At 46.1% G+C, this 17247-nt stretch overlaps 1 protein-coding gene across 17 annotated transcripts in view; it reads right to left on the bottom strand.

Moving 5' to 3' along the window:
* Nucleotides 1-6: 6 nt before the first annotated feature.
* The window catches only part of LOC116843873 (potassium voltage-gated channel subfamily H member 6), a 114797-nt gene continuing 97556 nt past the window's right edge, over nt 7-17247 (bottom strand). For 8 of the 17 annotated variants that reach the window (XM_032814731.1, XM_032814741.1, XM_032814730.1 and 5 more), the window contains 15 exons: nt 15566-15809; nt 14795-14976; nt 13333-13353; nt 9065-9219; nt 8657-8777; nt 8430-8550; nt 7760-8069; nt 7314-7650; nt 6876-7057; nt 6570-6694; nt 5771-5866; nt 5283-5423; nt 4659-4986; nt 2956-3192; nt 7-2598 (listed from right to left, as the gene is read on the bottom strand). In XM_032814731.1, coding sequence (XP_032670622.1) covers nt 2235-2598; nt 2956-3192; nt 4659-4986; nt 5283-5423; nt 5771-5866; nt 6570-6694; nt 6876-7057; nt 7314-7650; nt 7760-8069; nt 8430-8550; nt 8657-8777; nt 9065-9219; nt 13333-13353; nt 14795-14976; nt 15566-15809 — 2964 coding nt within the window. In that variant the 3' untranslated portion in view covers nt 7-2234. The other 9 variants (XM_032814735.1, XM_032814732.1, XM_032814738.1 and 6 more) reach the window with 9 other exon arrangements.

Raw genomic sequence — 17247 nt, 5'->3', positions numbered from 1 at the left:
ATATATATATATATATATATATATATATATATATACATATACATACACGTACATTCAAATGTTGCTTTTTCTTCTTTTTTGTTTATGTATATATATGTAGAAGTATGTATTATCGTGTAGGCATCATAACGCGTCGGTGTTATTTTGTTCGTCTTCTCCCCGTCGCGCTTGCGCTCCTGCCGTTGCTATACAACAATCGTAGCGATAATGAGATGATCGAAATAATAATAATAATATAATAATAGTAATAATAATTGTACAATCATAATAACAATCATAATAAGAATCTCGATAATTATCTAATATATATCGCTTGCGCGCGACGTACTCGCTCGCTGTCGCGTTTTGTCTGTATAAAGGACATCACTACTTTGTACGGCGGCTGAACTGGGAAAGTATCGTTTGTTCGTGCATTTCCGATGTCCCAGCTTAAATTCTACTGTGTTAATACCGTCCCGGCAGCGCGAAAACTCGTCTTCAAGCACCGTTTTTTACCATAATACCGTCATTTTAACGTCGCCTACAAGCAAGAATGAAAAGGAGAAAATGCTTTCAGCCGTCTCGTTAACCCGTTAGAAAACGAAAGCCGTTCGCGAAGTACCGACTCCCGACCGGTAAAGACCCCTCCGTGGCGAACGAGCCGAGCCTAAAGCTTCGCGTTTTCGTTATGTCTCACACTAAAATGCGGCGGTAATGCGAGTCAAAGATTGTTGTTGTCTAGACACACGTACCATAAATCAGAGAACTCCACCTCCAACGTGCTCCTCGAACGTCGCGAACTCTTCGTGTTTGTCGTACTTGCCATACGAACACTTGTAATGTAAAATCTAACGGGTTAAACATTTATTTGTTCTCGCAGCTATCCGATCTCGCGCGTCAGGCGCAAGTCATCTTTATTCGCGATTTTGTCCTCGATTCTCCGCGATCTCCTTCCCGCCAAAATGATCCCCGCGAATCCATCGCGCGACGTGTGTCAGTTTTACTTTCATGCGCCTCTTCCCGACTTAGTTAAAACGTTTCTTACGATAGCGCATACGTGTCAACGTGTAAATATACATAAATAATTACATGCGATCCTGTGAGTGAAATAATTGGCGTCTAATTGGCGATACTGTATACTTCTTTCGTTTGCCTTTCTTCGACGCGTAAAAAATCGACCTGAAGGAACGAATGTCGAATTGTCCGGACGATCGTCGGGAGAACCCCGAAGAGAGGACGAGCGCAACCGCGCTCTTCGCGACCGTTGCGTCCGTCAACTTTGAGGCCGAACGTCCGAAGAGCCTGATTCGCGCGATGTCCTCTTTAGCTTTAACGCGACGAATCGCCTTAATTCGTATTTTAGCAGAGTTAAAACAAGACACGGCGGCCGTACTTTGCAAATAAAAAAGTACACTTACATTACGTAGATGACGCTTACTTTGGCCAGTACCCTCGCCGCTATCTGGCGTTGTTATTGGCGTTGAACACGCGGCGAGCATACGACCGTCTCTGTCTCGAATACAAAATGAGATCCACGTGTTTATTGCCTCGTCGACCTCCCGTGAGCGTATACGGTTGAAGGAAGCATATAAGTCGTACCTGACTCCACGTGTGTCTCAAGAACTGCCGAATTTCTTCAAATTCTGCTAATTTATCACGAGATCTTTTGCAACGCTTAATATTAACATCTTATTATAATATAATTTTTCAAAACTTCTCTAGTGCGCGAAAAGCCCTTACAACTCCCGGAATGACGATATACTCTAAAAGTATTTCTTTACACTCTCTTTAAATGTTATATAATTCCAATAAAAAATTTAAAAAATTACTTCGATGTGCAGAGAACTTTTACACTCCCTCAGTTCACCGCGTCACTTTTCTCCTTATGTAAATAAGTTGCTCTCTCCTACAGAGATTGTCGCGGGAGCTACTTGGCGAGAGGATTCCTACCCTCAGACTTCCATGCTGCCTTCAACGTACACCCTACGATGCGCGTCGACCTGCAGGCGCATCGTCGCTCACGTCGCTCGCAGCACGACCGAGATTCGACCTCGAGACAAGCGTCGCGACGATTCGATCGTAAAAAGCGCGGTCACGAGACTCCCCTAAAGATCGAAGGGATCGAAAGGCATCGATCGCTTTCGTTCAGCGACCATCCTCGTCGGGACGAGCCGATCATCCCTTCTCACGGCGATGTCGGGCGCCGTGGCGCCTTGCGAGCCCCTAACTGACAAACAGGACGCGCGCGCCTCCCCTTAACTGCCGTGATCTTGATCCAGCTCGTCCAGTGACTCGAGCCTGGCAATCGGTGCCTCGTTTATCGTGAACTCCCACGACATGTCCTCGCTGGTTTGTCTCGAAGACTCCTGCCGAGCTCCGCTCGCCTGTTGCCCCCCGCCGCCACTTTCTTGCCTGCCACCCTCTGCTGTCCTGGCCTGTTGGCCTGACGTGGACTCGGCGTTGCCGCCGCGATGGTTCGTGGAGTCCTTACGCGAGTCACCGCTGCGCGGACGTTGGGAAGCGGCACGGTCCGTTGAGACCGAAACTACGCAGCTCCAAGGATCCTCGCCCTCCGGCTCCGATCGCTTGTTGAACGAGCTGTATCTGTCGCAAGGGACGCTTTATCAACGCGTAGTAGTGGCGCTCTAAATGTCGGCGTCGAGGGTGGCCGCTAAACGTGGACGGAGATGAAGAGGAAGAGAGAGATCGTCGTCCACGTTTAGCAGCCGGCGCGCAGTGACGCATTTTCTTCACCGGGAAAAAGCATCGAAGATTTCGAAAAGTCGATCGTGATTGTCGCGAGCTCGAGACAGCGGCGAACGTAAATGCGCCACTGCAACATGCGGCAGTGGTGTGGTCCCAATTTTGTGTACGACGCGGATCTCGCGATATCCAATTTGGGACTGATCTCGTCCCAGGTATTTATTTCCCGGAGTAATGCCACACACGACTCTCCTCATCTATCGGACTACCTACCCACTCCTGTATTCACCCCTCCTGAAGGCGGCGGGCTGGCTGTGCCAAGCGTGAGCTTGGTGAGGCTGCGTGCTGGTCGGTACCGCCAGATCGACGGGCTGGCTCTGCGACCTCGTGGGTCCGGTTCTGCCGTTCAACGCCGTCTGCAACGCCGTCGCTAACGCGGACGTGTCCGATGTCACGGTCAACCGGGACGTTCCTGACGTCGTGGAGGTCGGTTCCCGCGTGGGGGGTCTACTACAGAGGGAAGCGGAGCTTGTATCAGCGAATCGACGTGCGATGGACGACCTTTCGAGAAAACCGCTAAAGATAGCTGCGAGATATATACTTGAAGCACGTGGTTATGTACAGTGGGATTCGACAGGCCTCTAATCCTCTAAGTTGGTCCCGAGCAGTGTCACGGGTACCGCGGTGCGGACCGACCGACCGTACGTTCCTTTCGGCTTCCGATCACGCTGGATCACGCTGAGTGAAGGGCGATCCCGCCAATGCGCGATGATTAAGAATTCATCTACTTGAACGTGCGCGAACGACAACAGGTGTATGTATGCGCGAGAGACAACTCATGTCGTAGCTAAAAGAGTAGGCCTCGTCAACGTCGATCGGCTTCGAACCTTCAATCGTCTACTTCTCATCGCGGCAGATGTGGGAAATCAGTCAAGCTGAAGTCAAGATGGATCGACGTTGTTGAAGCCGCAGCTAGAGAAAAAGTAGTAGTTTCCTTCGACAGTTTTGGAAACGAGAAGACTAGTCGAGCAGCGGATGCGCATGTATCGCTTGCGTATATACTGAGGAGAGGTATACGTAAGCGAGTTCGAACGAGAGTAAGAGAGAAAAAGAGATAAGTACGTGCAAATTAGAAGAAGTCGAGCCTACTATTAAAGAGCTTCTTATGAACAAAGAATACGTAAGAGTCAGTCTTACTTCAACGAGATGCTTGCATTTCTAAATACTGGATGGTCTATGTGCTCTCGAAGCGTGCGACGTTAGAGATGACAATACCTACGAGAGAAGAACGTGTCAAAAATACAACACTACGGTTCTAAAAATCATGATGTATCAGCAATGGTGTATCGCCTCTAGGAGGAAATCTACGTCCTCATTTTTCGTTTCCTTTTGTTTTTCTTTCTTGCTTTTTTCTCTTTTCGACGTAATTGCCGACGTCGATCGTTCACGCGATTCGATTGTCGAGCGGATTTTCCGTGGCAGTCTGCAATCACATTCGCGTGATTCGAGGAGAATCAGGAAATTTTGCGGATGCGGATCCGCGCGCGATATGCCGTCAACTCAATTTCCCATGACACTGCTCGCAAGGGGTTTCAAAAAAGAGTATGATGGTGGTCACCTTCGGAACTTGTCCAACTTTTCCAAAATAAAAGACGCCGAAATCAAATGCAACTGATCCAGGGATTTCGAAAGAAGGCTTTCCAAGAACAAAAACATCGATTACTTCCTGAGATAGTTTTCTATTCGGAGTCTATAATGCGTTGGAACGTCGTAAGTAACCCTCTACTGATCCCGAAACGCGTCATCCACTTGCTTGCGTGCCGGTGACACGGTCGCACGGTAACTACCTCTAAACATCGACTTTCAACGCACAAAAGAGGAGCGTGATTCGACTACCAAGAATCGATCGGTGTGACTAAGAGATTGGCAACGCGGAGCTTGACGCGCGCGAGAGATACCTCGCGCCACGCTCTTACCTGAACAAGCCGTGCGACGTGCTAGGTTGGATCTTCCCGTTTCCATTGCTCACCGGCACGGTCGGAGGTTGCGGCTCACTCGCCGATCTCTGCACCAACGCCGGCGCCCTGCTACCGTTAGCCTGTCTCGTGCCGGCCGCCACTGTGCCGGGCATCATCTCGATGCTGGAGCTCTCCCTCGACGAGTTGAGCGTCTGCTGAAGCAAACTCAAGATCAACCTGATCTCACCGGTCATCGAGTGTTCCAACGAGGACACCTGTCGCGACAATTGATCGATCCTGGCGTTGATCTCCTCCACCGGCCGGCCCGGGCCGCTCTGAAAGTCGCCTGGAAGCGCAAAAGCGTGTTCACTTGGCGACTTGACTCGGAATTCGACCTGACTGAGAGAGACTCGATGGCTAAGCGCATACATCACACCTCACGACTAACAGGGAGACATATATAGCAGCGATTGATGTTATTATACGGATACGATTGATGCATATGATGAAGTTTATTACAAGAGAGATGATGGAATTCTATCTTTTAAAACGGACGGCTGACGTACGTGAGTGAGAGTACGGAGTGCGTATGGTGCGTTAGGTCGCGTGTAAATTACCGTGATCAAGGCAATGGACCCCTACCATGGGAATGAGGATGCTGCGGGGGCGATGGTGTAGTGTAGTGGCTTGACGTTGTTGAAGTGGGTTGGACCACGTTTTGACTGAGGCAACTCTCACCAGCGGCGGAACTCCGGCGCGCCGGTTTCGTCAGCGGCGTGGTCACTAAGTTAAACGTATTGGCCACCAGTGAATTACCACGTACGGGTGAAATAAGAAAAAAAAATAAGACGATAGACTACTTGTCACACGCACAATACAAACAATATACATCGTGCTATGATAGAATCTCTATTATGGCGTGTCGTGCGCCGCGATCAAAGGGGATCTTCCCAAAGCGAATCGACAGTCATACTCTCTTTCTCTTTCTTTCTATCTCTCTTTTTCTCTCTTGCTCTTCGGATTCTCTTGGCGAGCTTGTAGTGGATCTTCACAGGTCGGGACTTAAGTGCAATCGGGCTGATCTACTTTCCTTTCGATCGAGTTAATATATATATACCGGGGCTACTTACTTTGTTTGGCGAGATAATCGTGGCTGGTGAGCGGCTGCAGGTGAATCTTGTGCTGACGTAGATCCGGTATACTGCGCTTGAGATGGGTTAGCATGCCTGAACAACCAGGTTTCAAGGTGTTATCGAATTTGGGACTCAAACGAAAAGCGATACGCAGAACTTAGGGGGAAGAGGGAGGCTAGAGATAGGAGAGAACGGGGGAGTCGCATAACTGATAAAAAACAAAAATTGATCGAGATAATCGGTAATGTAATGAGAGAGAGTTACATCTAGCTGGAAGCAAAATACGTTTTAGAAAGCTTACGAGAGAGGGATGACAACGCTTTTGGATGTCGTTGGTGAGCGTATTTAAATAATATCGATATTCTAATGTATCTATGACCTCGTATCGCGCATCTAGCGCTAAAAGTCATTAGCGCTTAGCGCATTTAGCGCTAAACGTCATGGTCATATAATTCGTTCAGTATGTGTGATCCTTGTGTTAGAAAAGCAAAATTCAGAATCGAGAGCGGACTCATTTAGCGCTAAATATGGCACGTCAGTTGCGAGCGAAAATGTTTTCCAAGTCTTTACAGGGGAGCCTTGCTATTAGTTAACGACGGACAGATCGAAAAAACATCCGAGATGAAAATCTGACCGATCATATTGCGAAAAGGAGATACTCTATTTTATGGGGGAGGGAGATCTATCGTGCAAAGAACAACATTCCTCAAACAGAAGATTAGGAACAAACACGAGAGATATAGAAACGTCGTTTCCTCGATACGACGAAATCGGACAAAATATAACAGTCACTCACCGGTTATCGAGTTCAAGGTCGAGCTTCGCTGCTTAGGTTCGTCGAAATCCAAATTCAATGGCGTCACATCCTGGCCGGCTTTGTCTGTACTGAACTCTAAGATGCCATGGCCGCTGCCTTTATTACTGTAACAAGCGAAAGTGAAACTATAAAGCTGAGAGAGTTCATAGAAAATAGCTCATGTTTTTAACAGGTTTCCTATATTGAGATTTCCTATATCAAATAGCAGGTAGATAGATATAATGATAAAATAGATTAAACATAATAAAACAAGATAAATATGATAAATAAAGAAAATAATCTTACTAATCGTCTTGGTCATCTTGTAAGGAATCTTGACCTGTGGGAATAAGACTTGTGCCAGGACCACTGAGTCCTCGACGGTATCTTGGTGGACGGAAAGCGTACCTCCTCGCCTCGATTTCGACGTCCGTCGGAGTGCTGACAGGAAACCTTGCTGACGTTGGATCGACACCAGCCTGCTCCTCCTGATACAAAGCGAGATAGCGGAATGCAACATTTTTTATCATGGCAACATACTTTTTTCTTTCTCGTTTATAGCAATATTTTTTATTATCATTTTTTATTCCCTTTTTCTGCTTTATCTTTCTTCTATTTCTGCTTAATTTCTTTTATTTTTATTATTTGTAAACCAAAGGACGTTTACTTGTGTATTTGATTAAATAAATAAATCATCAGATTGAGAAATTTCCGCGCGAGAGTAAACGAGGGTGGAAAGCTTACGTCTCGCATGTTGAAGGTGATCTCGAGATTCTGGCTGAAGTGGCTGTAGAATTCAGGATAAAGTGCCAAAACGTCGAGCAGGTCGTCTCTGTGGATTTTGTGGAGATCGCAGTAAGTCAGCGCGCGCACGTTACAGGACGATTTTCCGACTGTCGAATGAATGCACGGATTCTCGCCGAATATGTCGTCTTTGCCCAGAATGGCCATCACAATGTCGTCCTTCAGGATCTCGATGCTCCCGCGGGATATAAAATACAGGCAGGTCAGCACGTCCCCGCGATGGACTAAAGTATCACCCGGTGGCGCGTGCGTCGTCTTAAACTTTAAGGATAATGCCCTGTTTCGCAAAAAGAAAAGGAGATTTTTCGTTTTCGCCTGATCGTTCGATCAATCCGTCGTTTCTCGTCGACGTCAATTTTACGGGGATGACTGGACACAATGATTACCTTAAACAGCCTGGACTAGCCCCCTCAAAGGCTCTGCAATTGCTTAAAAGATTCCTATTGAGATGAAGACAGATGTCGGCCTGAAGGCACTCAGGGAACCCTTTGAGAACACTATTCATGTCGATTCCGTTCGTATACGTCCACGCGTGTTGAAAATACTCCTCCAGTCGCTGGCGGAGCGGGTTCGGTATCTGATGGAACCTTATGAACTCCCTAACCCTGAGCATCTGCGTGTGATACCGGGCTGTGCCGCTGTACAGTCTCTGGATGATCGCCGAGACGTTACCGAAGATGCTGGCATACATTAGAGCTGAAATCATCGTGGTCGTGAAGTGAACCGTGCATTCACAATCCGATGACGGATTAAGATATCACTTGGCGGCCCCAGCAAATTATTTTCGAGCCACCAGTCGAGATTATTAAAACATACCGGAAGATTGAAAAGGTTTTAAACAGCGATAAAACTTTCACTGATTACTGATTAATTGTTTTGCCTCGTATCTCGATCTATATCTTTGATAATTCTTATTTCTAATGAGAATTCTAACTGTAATAAAAATTCAGAATTCTAAATGTTCTAGTATTTTCTAAATTCTAATAAAAGAATGTTTTAATATCGACGTCCATTAATATCTACGTCACTACGATACGATTCGTCGACGTCACTCACATCCGATCAACATGACGATTATTGTGAAAATCTTCTCGGCGTCGGTATTGGGCGCCACGTTCCCGAAGCCCACGGACGTCAGACTGCTGAAGGTGAAATAAAGAGCTGTGATGTAGCGGCTCTGGAAAAGTTACACCGTTACGGAAGGAATGGAAGGTCGTACGCGTGTCGCTAATGTGCGATCTCAAATAGAGCGTACTCGAGTGAAGCTCGCGCAGATGGCTTACTTTTATGCTCGGCCCACCGGTGTTATTGTGAAAGTAAAACTGATGCGTGTCGTTGGCCAGAATGTCCAGCCAACCAACCTTGCTCTTTAGGGTCGGTCTCTCAGCGTTTCCTATGGCGTACCTTGAAATTCGAGGTGATGCATTGCATTTACGAGATTACCTTGAGAATTACGGGACGGGGATGTAGTATTCCCTCCGAGCTACAGATTCCTTAACGAACGAATAAATGGTGATGGAAGCCGATCTTCCATAAGATTTTCGCAAAAAGAAGAAAGATCAACTACGAGTTCATCAGAGGAGCTGTAGCTGAAGGAAGGTATTAATGACAGATGTGTAGTCGCGTCCCAATGACAAATGAGTTGAAAATGACTAGAGAAAAGTGAGTTCTGTGGGAACCCGATCACTTACCATATACAAGCCATCCAATGAGCAATAAGGGCGAAGGTGGCCATTAACAGTAACAAAACCGCGGCGCCATACTCGCTGTATCTGTCTATCTTCCTGGCCACCCTGACGAGGCGTAGCAGACGGGCCGTCTTCAAAAGTCCGATCAGAGTTGTCGTCTGAAAGTAATTTGTCATTTTTGCTATTTCCCAAGTCTCTTTGCGAGCCCGCGACGCGTTTTCTCCGCGACTTTCTTTCGGTCTCCACTTTCGTTACACAGAAATTGGCCTCACCTAACGACGTCTTTACGTCGTTAGCGAAGTACAAACAACGCAGAATCCGCTCCGTTCAAATTGCTCGTGCAAAGATGAAACGTGCCTTTTGCAGCAGGAAATGTGTTCGAGCGACGAATAACTCGTGTAACACACCAAACATGAAGCTAACGTGTTGTTCGCGAACCATTACCAATAGCATCGAAGACGCGTGCTAGATTTGTCTTCTTCGAATCTACAGAGGCTCGATCTTCATTTTCGGATATCGCGCGCGCGAGACGCGTTTCATTTTATTTTTATAAAAAATTATTTATCTATATTTACAAAAATTATTTATTTATCCATTTATATATCAAAATTTATCACGTGGTTTTTAATATAGGGTGTGTGAAATCGTCCACTTCTTCGAGCGAGCCTTTATTTTTTATCAGCATGAAACATATGACGAAGGCTCGTCACACCCGTGCGACCAACGACGTTTATCAAAGTGCCTGATCAAACATCGTGTTAAGGCCATTTCCATGTTGGAAGTGTCATTCACGCCGGAAGTCGTCACTCCGGCTGCACGTCAATCGTACGTCGGCCCCGGAATATATCACGATTACGTGCGATGCGGCGGCGTGACATTTCGTTGAGTCCCAAATATCAAAGTTGAAGCCGCCGTCATATCTTCGTCGCGGCGTGCCGTTTCTCGTCGCCAATTTGGAAGCAGACCTATATTCGGGGTGACGGGAGACGACCCGCAGTCAAGAGTGAGGATTAATTCGCGTTTGCGTGCGCCTTGAAAGAGGGATGCTGCGTCGAGGAGGGCAGAACGCAGTGACGACTTCGGCGCATCCTTGTTGCGAAGAGGGCGACAGTGAACTCGACTTAATATCGATTCGAGCTCGCGTCCTTGTTTCTAGATTTGTACAGTTCATCGGCAAATAGAGAGAGAGAGAGAGAGAAAGAAAGAAAGAGAGAGAGAAAGAAAGAGAAAGAGAGAGATACGCGGAAATGCATCGGCATTCGGGATACATCAAATCGCGGACATTTGATGCATCCAATTCCGAAGTGGAAAGTATAATACGGCAGCAATAATGGCGCGTCGGTTTGCAAGCAGTCACCAAAATAAAGAAAAAAAAAGGAAGCAACACGTGGAAATCAATCAATGCGATCAACGTCGAAAAGAAACGGAGTCCCGTGTGTAACGGAGGTACGCATGCTTCCCGTTCGTTCTTACCTGTCAAAAAAATCAGGATGCTCTCCGTCCGAAGAAAAAGAAAAAAAAAGAAAGATAAATAAAAAGACAATCTTCAACATTCGAACAGTAACAGGTACATAAATTCACATCGATCGAACGCTTTCAAACTGAAAGAGGTCGAGCTCGATATTTTAACGGCTATCATGCAAAGTCTATTGTGTTCCAATCGAGAACGATCCAATCGTTGTTCGAATCACCGTCATACATTCCGCGTACACTTCAAAGAGAAATTCTCGATATATTCTGGATCAATAAACGTACAACTTTTTCCTTTTTTCTTTCTTTTTGAACGTACACTCTTTATCGAGACCCGGTTGGACACACGCAAAACTCATTACACGCTTGTGAAAAAGAGATGAAGCGCACAAGCGACAGAAAAACATACACCTTTCGCTTACGTACAACAAATTCTTAGGTACAAAACAACCAAAGGAGCAAGTGTATGAAGAAGTTGATTCACTGCACGCAACTCTAAAAATTCGTCAGTGCAACGGTTGATCTCGTGGAGAGGTCTTCGACTTTGTTAAATTGAAGCGTGATAACATGGTAGGTGATCGCTTTACGAGTAACTGACAATTCTTTCGCGAGAGATACGAAAAAAGCGCGATATTTGCATCATTCACCTGCCCTTTCGATCGAAGAAAAAAATGTTGCCTAAGCACGCAATTGAACACGCGCATATCAGATTTGCCGCTTGGAGAATGTAATAATATTTTTTTCTCCGACCGAGAACGCACAGTCGCGATTTTGTACAGCTTGCAACAAAAGCGTAATGGAAAAGGATACAAAAGAAGCTCGATAAAAAAAACTGTCAGACCAAATAGTATTCGAACAGAATCGAGAGGAGAAATTAGCTGAAGCGTACCGCGGGTTGTTGGCGAAATCGCGACGAGATACTATCAGTCAAAGTGTTTTGACAGTGTTGCTACCCGGTGATATCGATAAGTACGTCCGCCTGTTGTCTCATGTACGTGTATGTATGCATATACGTGTAGGCGTAGTTGATCGATAACCCGTGGAATTTTTTTCGACCATGCCAAGTAGGTTCGTGATTTCATGAGATCGCTTGACGAAGATTTTTTCGATTGTCGCGGTTTTTGAGAATTCATCGAGAATGTAACGTGGGGTCTCTGACGTGAAATGACGATTAATTTAGTAAAATACTATCACACATGTCATAGTTAAGATTAATGATAACTCGAAGTGTAAGTGCATGTGTTGTGGTTTGTCGGTGTGGACTCGAGTGCTTGTCTGTGGTTTTGTAGGAGAATACTCTTAGCTAAATAGTAAGTAAGCATGTTCATCCTGCAACCCCAAACAGAAGATGAGTTGCGCGAGACTCGAGCAGGTAAAGCAACCCCAGGATCGATTTACTTGCTAGAGAGAAGGACAGAAAAAAAAAGAAAAAGAGTCTCGAGAAGCTGGATGCAAGAGGGAGAAACAACGAAGACAAAATGTATAAAAGGTACCTCGCCGCAGAGTTTTGCCGGTGCGCTTCGTACCGACTAGAATAATTGAAATTATCGCAGAGACAATGCGCAAAATCGAGGCTCGATATCTGGTGTGAGGAAGTCATCTAACTAGAAACTAACTGTGGCATTACCTTCACCAGATATCGCGGCAGCGCTCGTGGCGCAAATTGCTTCTGCCGTGCGGTAACCCGACGTTAATTTGCGACATTTTATAATTACGGATCATTCTTATTGCCGGCGGCGATAAAAGCGCGTCTGCGCCAATGCGAGATACCTAAGTTCCACGCTCTGTATAACTAAACATTAGTGCAATTTCTTAAGGAATTTGTAGTACAAAAATTGACATTCATTCGGATATATAATATGAAAATTTGGGAATTTACGCCAGCGCAGTCGTGCGCTCAATCGTCAGCCGCAAAGCACAGATCCAAAGAGAAAGAAAGAAAAAGAGAAAGAGAGAAAGAGAAAAGAGAGCTCGAACGAATATTACACTCTCGTGCACGCGATTTACGCAGATCGACTTTGCAAAATCGCGTGGTGGCATAAAGGTATAAAAAAGGCGCAGAAAATAGTTTCTCAAATGTGTATAACTTTATGCTTCTATGCAGTCCAAATCTTGCATCAACGGGCCGGTTAAAAGCGAGTCATTAGATAGTTTCGTACAAGTAAAATTCAAAGAAACATGCACATCCTTTTACGATCGATCGTTAATAATTTTAGTATATCGCAGATGAGAATAAAGTTGACGACAATCGACTTGACTTCGCCGCGAACTATGATAACCACGCCACTTTGATAACCGCGCGAGAGCCAGGAATCTACTTCGATAGGTTTGCCGTCAACTTTATTCGAATTTTCTCGGCACGTGGGGTTGCAGTGATTGAGTGAGGTGTCTTGTACGTGTGGTGAGATACGTGGAGAGATTTTTCGAACGCTGAGAGGATGGTTCATCTTGCAAGAGAGATTTGTGCGAGAGTATTTAGAATCGCAATGTGTAAAGTGTATTTAAGCGGTTTGAAGAACATGAAAGAAAAAAGAGAGAGACAAAGAGATAGAGAAAGAGAAAGAGAGAGATAGGGAGGGAAAAAAAGAGAGACAGAGAGATAAAGAGAGAATAAAGAGTTAGAGAAATAGAAAGACAGAGAAAGAAGAAAGTTAGTAGAGTAAAAAAACTTGTGATTGCGGTGATGAGTTTAATCGTTTTGGTGTGAAAACGGTGTAGTAGACTGTAATCCGCACTTAATTAATAGTTAAAAAAAGACACGTCAGTGAGAGGATCTCTTGTGTGTATATGTGTCAACTAACCTCGTCCTTGTCCAAGCCGAGCTACGAAAACGTTAAACTGAGGTTAAAATTCGTTTCTTTTATACATCGTGATGATAATTTTATAGTCTTAACTTTCCAGATTGTTATCGTTTCATTCTCTCGCACGAGGTAGCGATGTCGCGAGAGCATAAGCTAAACAGACTCGCATCACTTTGGATAGATTGTCGAGACGGATGTCCTCGCTAATTGCGGACCGACTACTCGGGTAACGTAAATGACACCTCGGTCTTTTCTACCTTCTTTTATTTTTGTTTTCTCGGGAAATGCGACAAATCAAATGTAAATCGCAAGAGAGAGCGGAGTCATTTTACGTTCGACGTTTTCCTTAACGCATACAATGATCTCTCTGTCAGCTTATAGAAATACTCTTATTTCATCGGTCACACTCTGTGGCATATCGCTCCACAGACCGAGGGAGAAACAAATCAAGATCAACTCATGAGAGATAGAGAGAAAGAGAGAGAATCCAAAAGAATTATTTAACGAAACGAATGAACGACGAAAGCTCGACGAAAAAAAAAAAAAACACAGTAGAAGAGAATCTTGACGAGGATCTGATAATAGTCTAATACTTTGACAATCAGAGCAGAAATTTTCACAGCGACAGACTATATTTACTTACATATTTATGAAGAGTGTATGCATATACGTGTGCGTACAGGTACGAGTCGGTCTGAGAGACAAAGGGATTGTTCATTCGTGTCAAGTCACACATGTCTTACTGCGCGCAACAGCACTCAATACTAGATTGACATTAAATGTCGCTCAGGTGCACGGCTCGTATAGCTAATACCGTGCATTACCCCCGTCGTTCGCGCGCTCCTACGTGTGTAAAACTATAGATCGCGGGTTCACATCGCGGCTCGACGACGTACATACGTGTAGCACACGCTCAACATAGTGTAAAATCGTCCCGGATAGCGAGACGCCCGTTGGAACCAGGGACTCTCGCACATCCGTACGTACATTGTGTGCACATTGAAAACGACGACTCGACTAAATCTCGACAAAGAAAAAGAAATCATTCAACACCGAGAAGTGTCGAGAAAATAGGGAGAAACGAACTAAGCACCAGTCCGGTAAAGTCACATCTATGGGCACGTAACTTGGGCTCGGCATGTCATCCTAATCATATTTACCAACTAACACCGACATTCTAGAAAATTCGTTCGACGATCCGGCGTCCGCGGGAGTCACCTCTTGCTGGCCGCAAAATTTTGTCGTCACTGATCAAACGAGAGTACGAGATTCACGCGACACAGATAAGGAAAACTAGAAAAAGTAAGATAATAACAATTTTTCTGTCAACCGGAGTCTACTCGTGTGCATTTCTTTTTCCTCCCAAGTGATTAGATACGCGGACTAACGTAAGACGTGACTCTCGCGAACGCTAAATCTAGCCTTGAAGAAAGGGGAATGCAAAGCGTGCGACGAAACTTACCTCGTCAGTGTCCGAACCGACGAGTAGAAGGTCGAAGGGTATGGCGGCCACCAGGTCGATTATGAACCAACCCTTCAGGTAATGGACGGCTATCTTTCCAGGATGGGACACTACCTCATCGTTGCTGTTGACGAAGGTCGTGCGAAAATTGATGATGATGTCGATTATGAAGGTGACGTCGACTAAAAAACACAAGAAAGGACCTCGTGTATCGGATTCTGGATCCTCAAAACTCAGTATGTTTCGAATTTCCACGTCACGTCAAGAAATTGTACCGCGCGTACGTATCTCTGTGCAATTTATCCATTTCCACGATAGTCAATACAATTGCGTCTTCTGCAATTTCGCTGAAGTTGCAGCCCGACCTTCGGAATAACGGAGGGAGATAGTATCTCTTAGGCCTGTCTGTGTACGGACATTTCTCCGATTTCTTCTTCATTCGTTCTATTCTCGCGCTATTGTCTCTTTATTCGTTCTATTGTTTCAGACCATCGTGACATATATTATCCATGTCAGCTATGTCGTATGAAACGTTACACGACGGTGTTCAGGCGTCGATATCAAATTTAAAACCGAGTGCTCCGTGTGTGAGCTTTTATCAAAACGTTAAACAATCGCGCTTCTCACGCGATGCTCCGTTTTCCTTTCCGGGGATAAAGGACTGACAAACTGAGCCGCGATTAAAATTAAACGACGTCTGAAGCGTTACTATTATTTTTCATTTCAGTCGTATTTGTAGCTAGTAAGTTTGTAAGAGTGGCAGTGACTCACCTATGAAGTCTATGATGACGATGGGGTCGTCACTATACTTCTTGTTCTTCCTGCTATTGTAATCCGGGTCCGACAGAACGAAGGCGGCGACATACGGTGTGAATATGGCGGTGTACATCACAAGCAGCAATATAATCCAGTCCCAGACTGCCTTGAACGGCGAGTAGTGTAATATGGTCCACTTGTGGATTCTGGGAGATTGTAATTTGTACTCTGGGAGGACGTCTGCTCCGAGGGACAGTACCTACGACACATTAGATTGAAATTATGAGTCGCGAGGTTCTCGACGACCATTTCTCCCCCTGAGGAGCCGAAAGGATGCGAAAATCTGTCACACGGAATAGAAATCTGTTTTACGATTGGATTTTGAAAGTAGAACGAGGAATCCCCCAGCGAAGTCGCGCTCTATAAATTCAACACAATCCGCGTGGTGGACATATCCTACACGTGTGAAGTACATGTCGCACTCGAGAGGCTAAAAACAGAAAATAGTTTTCCATCGGTCACGAGCCACGGTTTCGCAAACATTGTCAAAACACCCTTACGATGCAGCGACGCGCTTAACGTCGTTCGCGCCAAAGTACATCGTGGTGATAAACACTCATGGAGTGCCGGGTTTCATGCTCAAACTTCTAAGGGGTTACATCCCCTACGCAGCAAGAGAGAGAGAATAACAACAGAAGTGGCTGTGGGCGGGAATATTTGCTGACCTGTCTAGCACAGAAGCGTTTCGAGTTACTTATTGGACTCTCTGCCATTTAAGACGCGCAGGAATCAAGCAATCAGGCGAAGAAGAAGATGCGAACCGACGATGACAGGGTGGGACGACAACTCCGGCAGAATCTCCGTAAGCTCCACTTCGCGTGGCGAAATTTCCTGCGCATCCGTCTCGTCAAACCGTCGACTGATCCACGAGAGTCGACGAGAGAAAGCGTGTCCCTCGAGTCACAACATGATACCCCGCGTTCCCGGGAACGTCGCGTCTTCAATTCCACGCCGGTGAATTCTCAACCACCGGGGACTGCTGTCGTCCGCTTTTCCCCGCTCTCTATTCACTGTTCCCGAATCACGCAAGGGATTACATCGACAAGTACTCGGGAACGAGTTTAAACACCTGCTCGTGCTCGAGAGGCGACTCAAGCGCTTAGTCTCTGCTGTAATCCGCCGCAATTCCTCCAGAGCGTCGCACTCGACGTCTCTGCCATAATAACGAACGTAATAGCTGCATTCAAGGTTCTAAACGCGCGCGCGCGCGTTTGCCGACGAAAAGGCGATGACTGAATGGCGGGAACCACGCGAGAAACTGGTCACGACGAATGGTTACCCGTCGGGTTCGCGCCGCCAAGTGTAAACACCGTAAACGGCAACAGCTCTATCGATCACTGGATGGAAGTTTCGAGCGCGAGCCCCTCGCGGGTCCCACGCGTTCTCGGCTGGGATAGGTCGACAGCCTGGGACACTCCAGCGAGGCGAGTGATATTTCGAGTTATCGATCGCGGTTGCGCCTCCGCGAACGCGGCACTCGTGGCTCCGAAACGGAAACGTTTACAGTTTGTTTACAGCGGCTCCAGCGACGTGGGAAGAACCGGAAGAGTGCCGGCCGAGCGCTAGCTTAACACTGATGCAATGCGGCCCGACGAAGGGAGGCGTTCGTTCGATTGGCTCGGTGCTGCCCGACGTGC

The sequence above is a fragment of the Odontomachus brunneus genome, unplaced genomic scaffold, assembly GCF_010583005.1.
Source record: "Odontomachus brunneus isolate Ranch 3 - 2012 unplaced genomic scaffold, Obru_v1 Obru_scaffold_036, whole genome shotgun sequence".
Lineage (NCBI taxonomy): Eukaryota > Metazoa > Arthropoda > Insecta > Hymenoptera > Formicidae > Odontomachus > Odontomachus brunneus.
The sequence above is the reverse complement of the archived record's forward strand: the minus strand, read 5'-3'. Positions and strand labels throughout refer to the sequence as shown.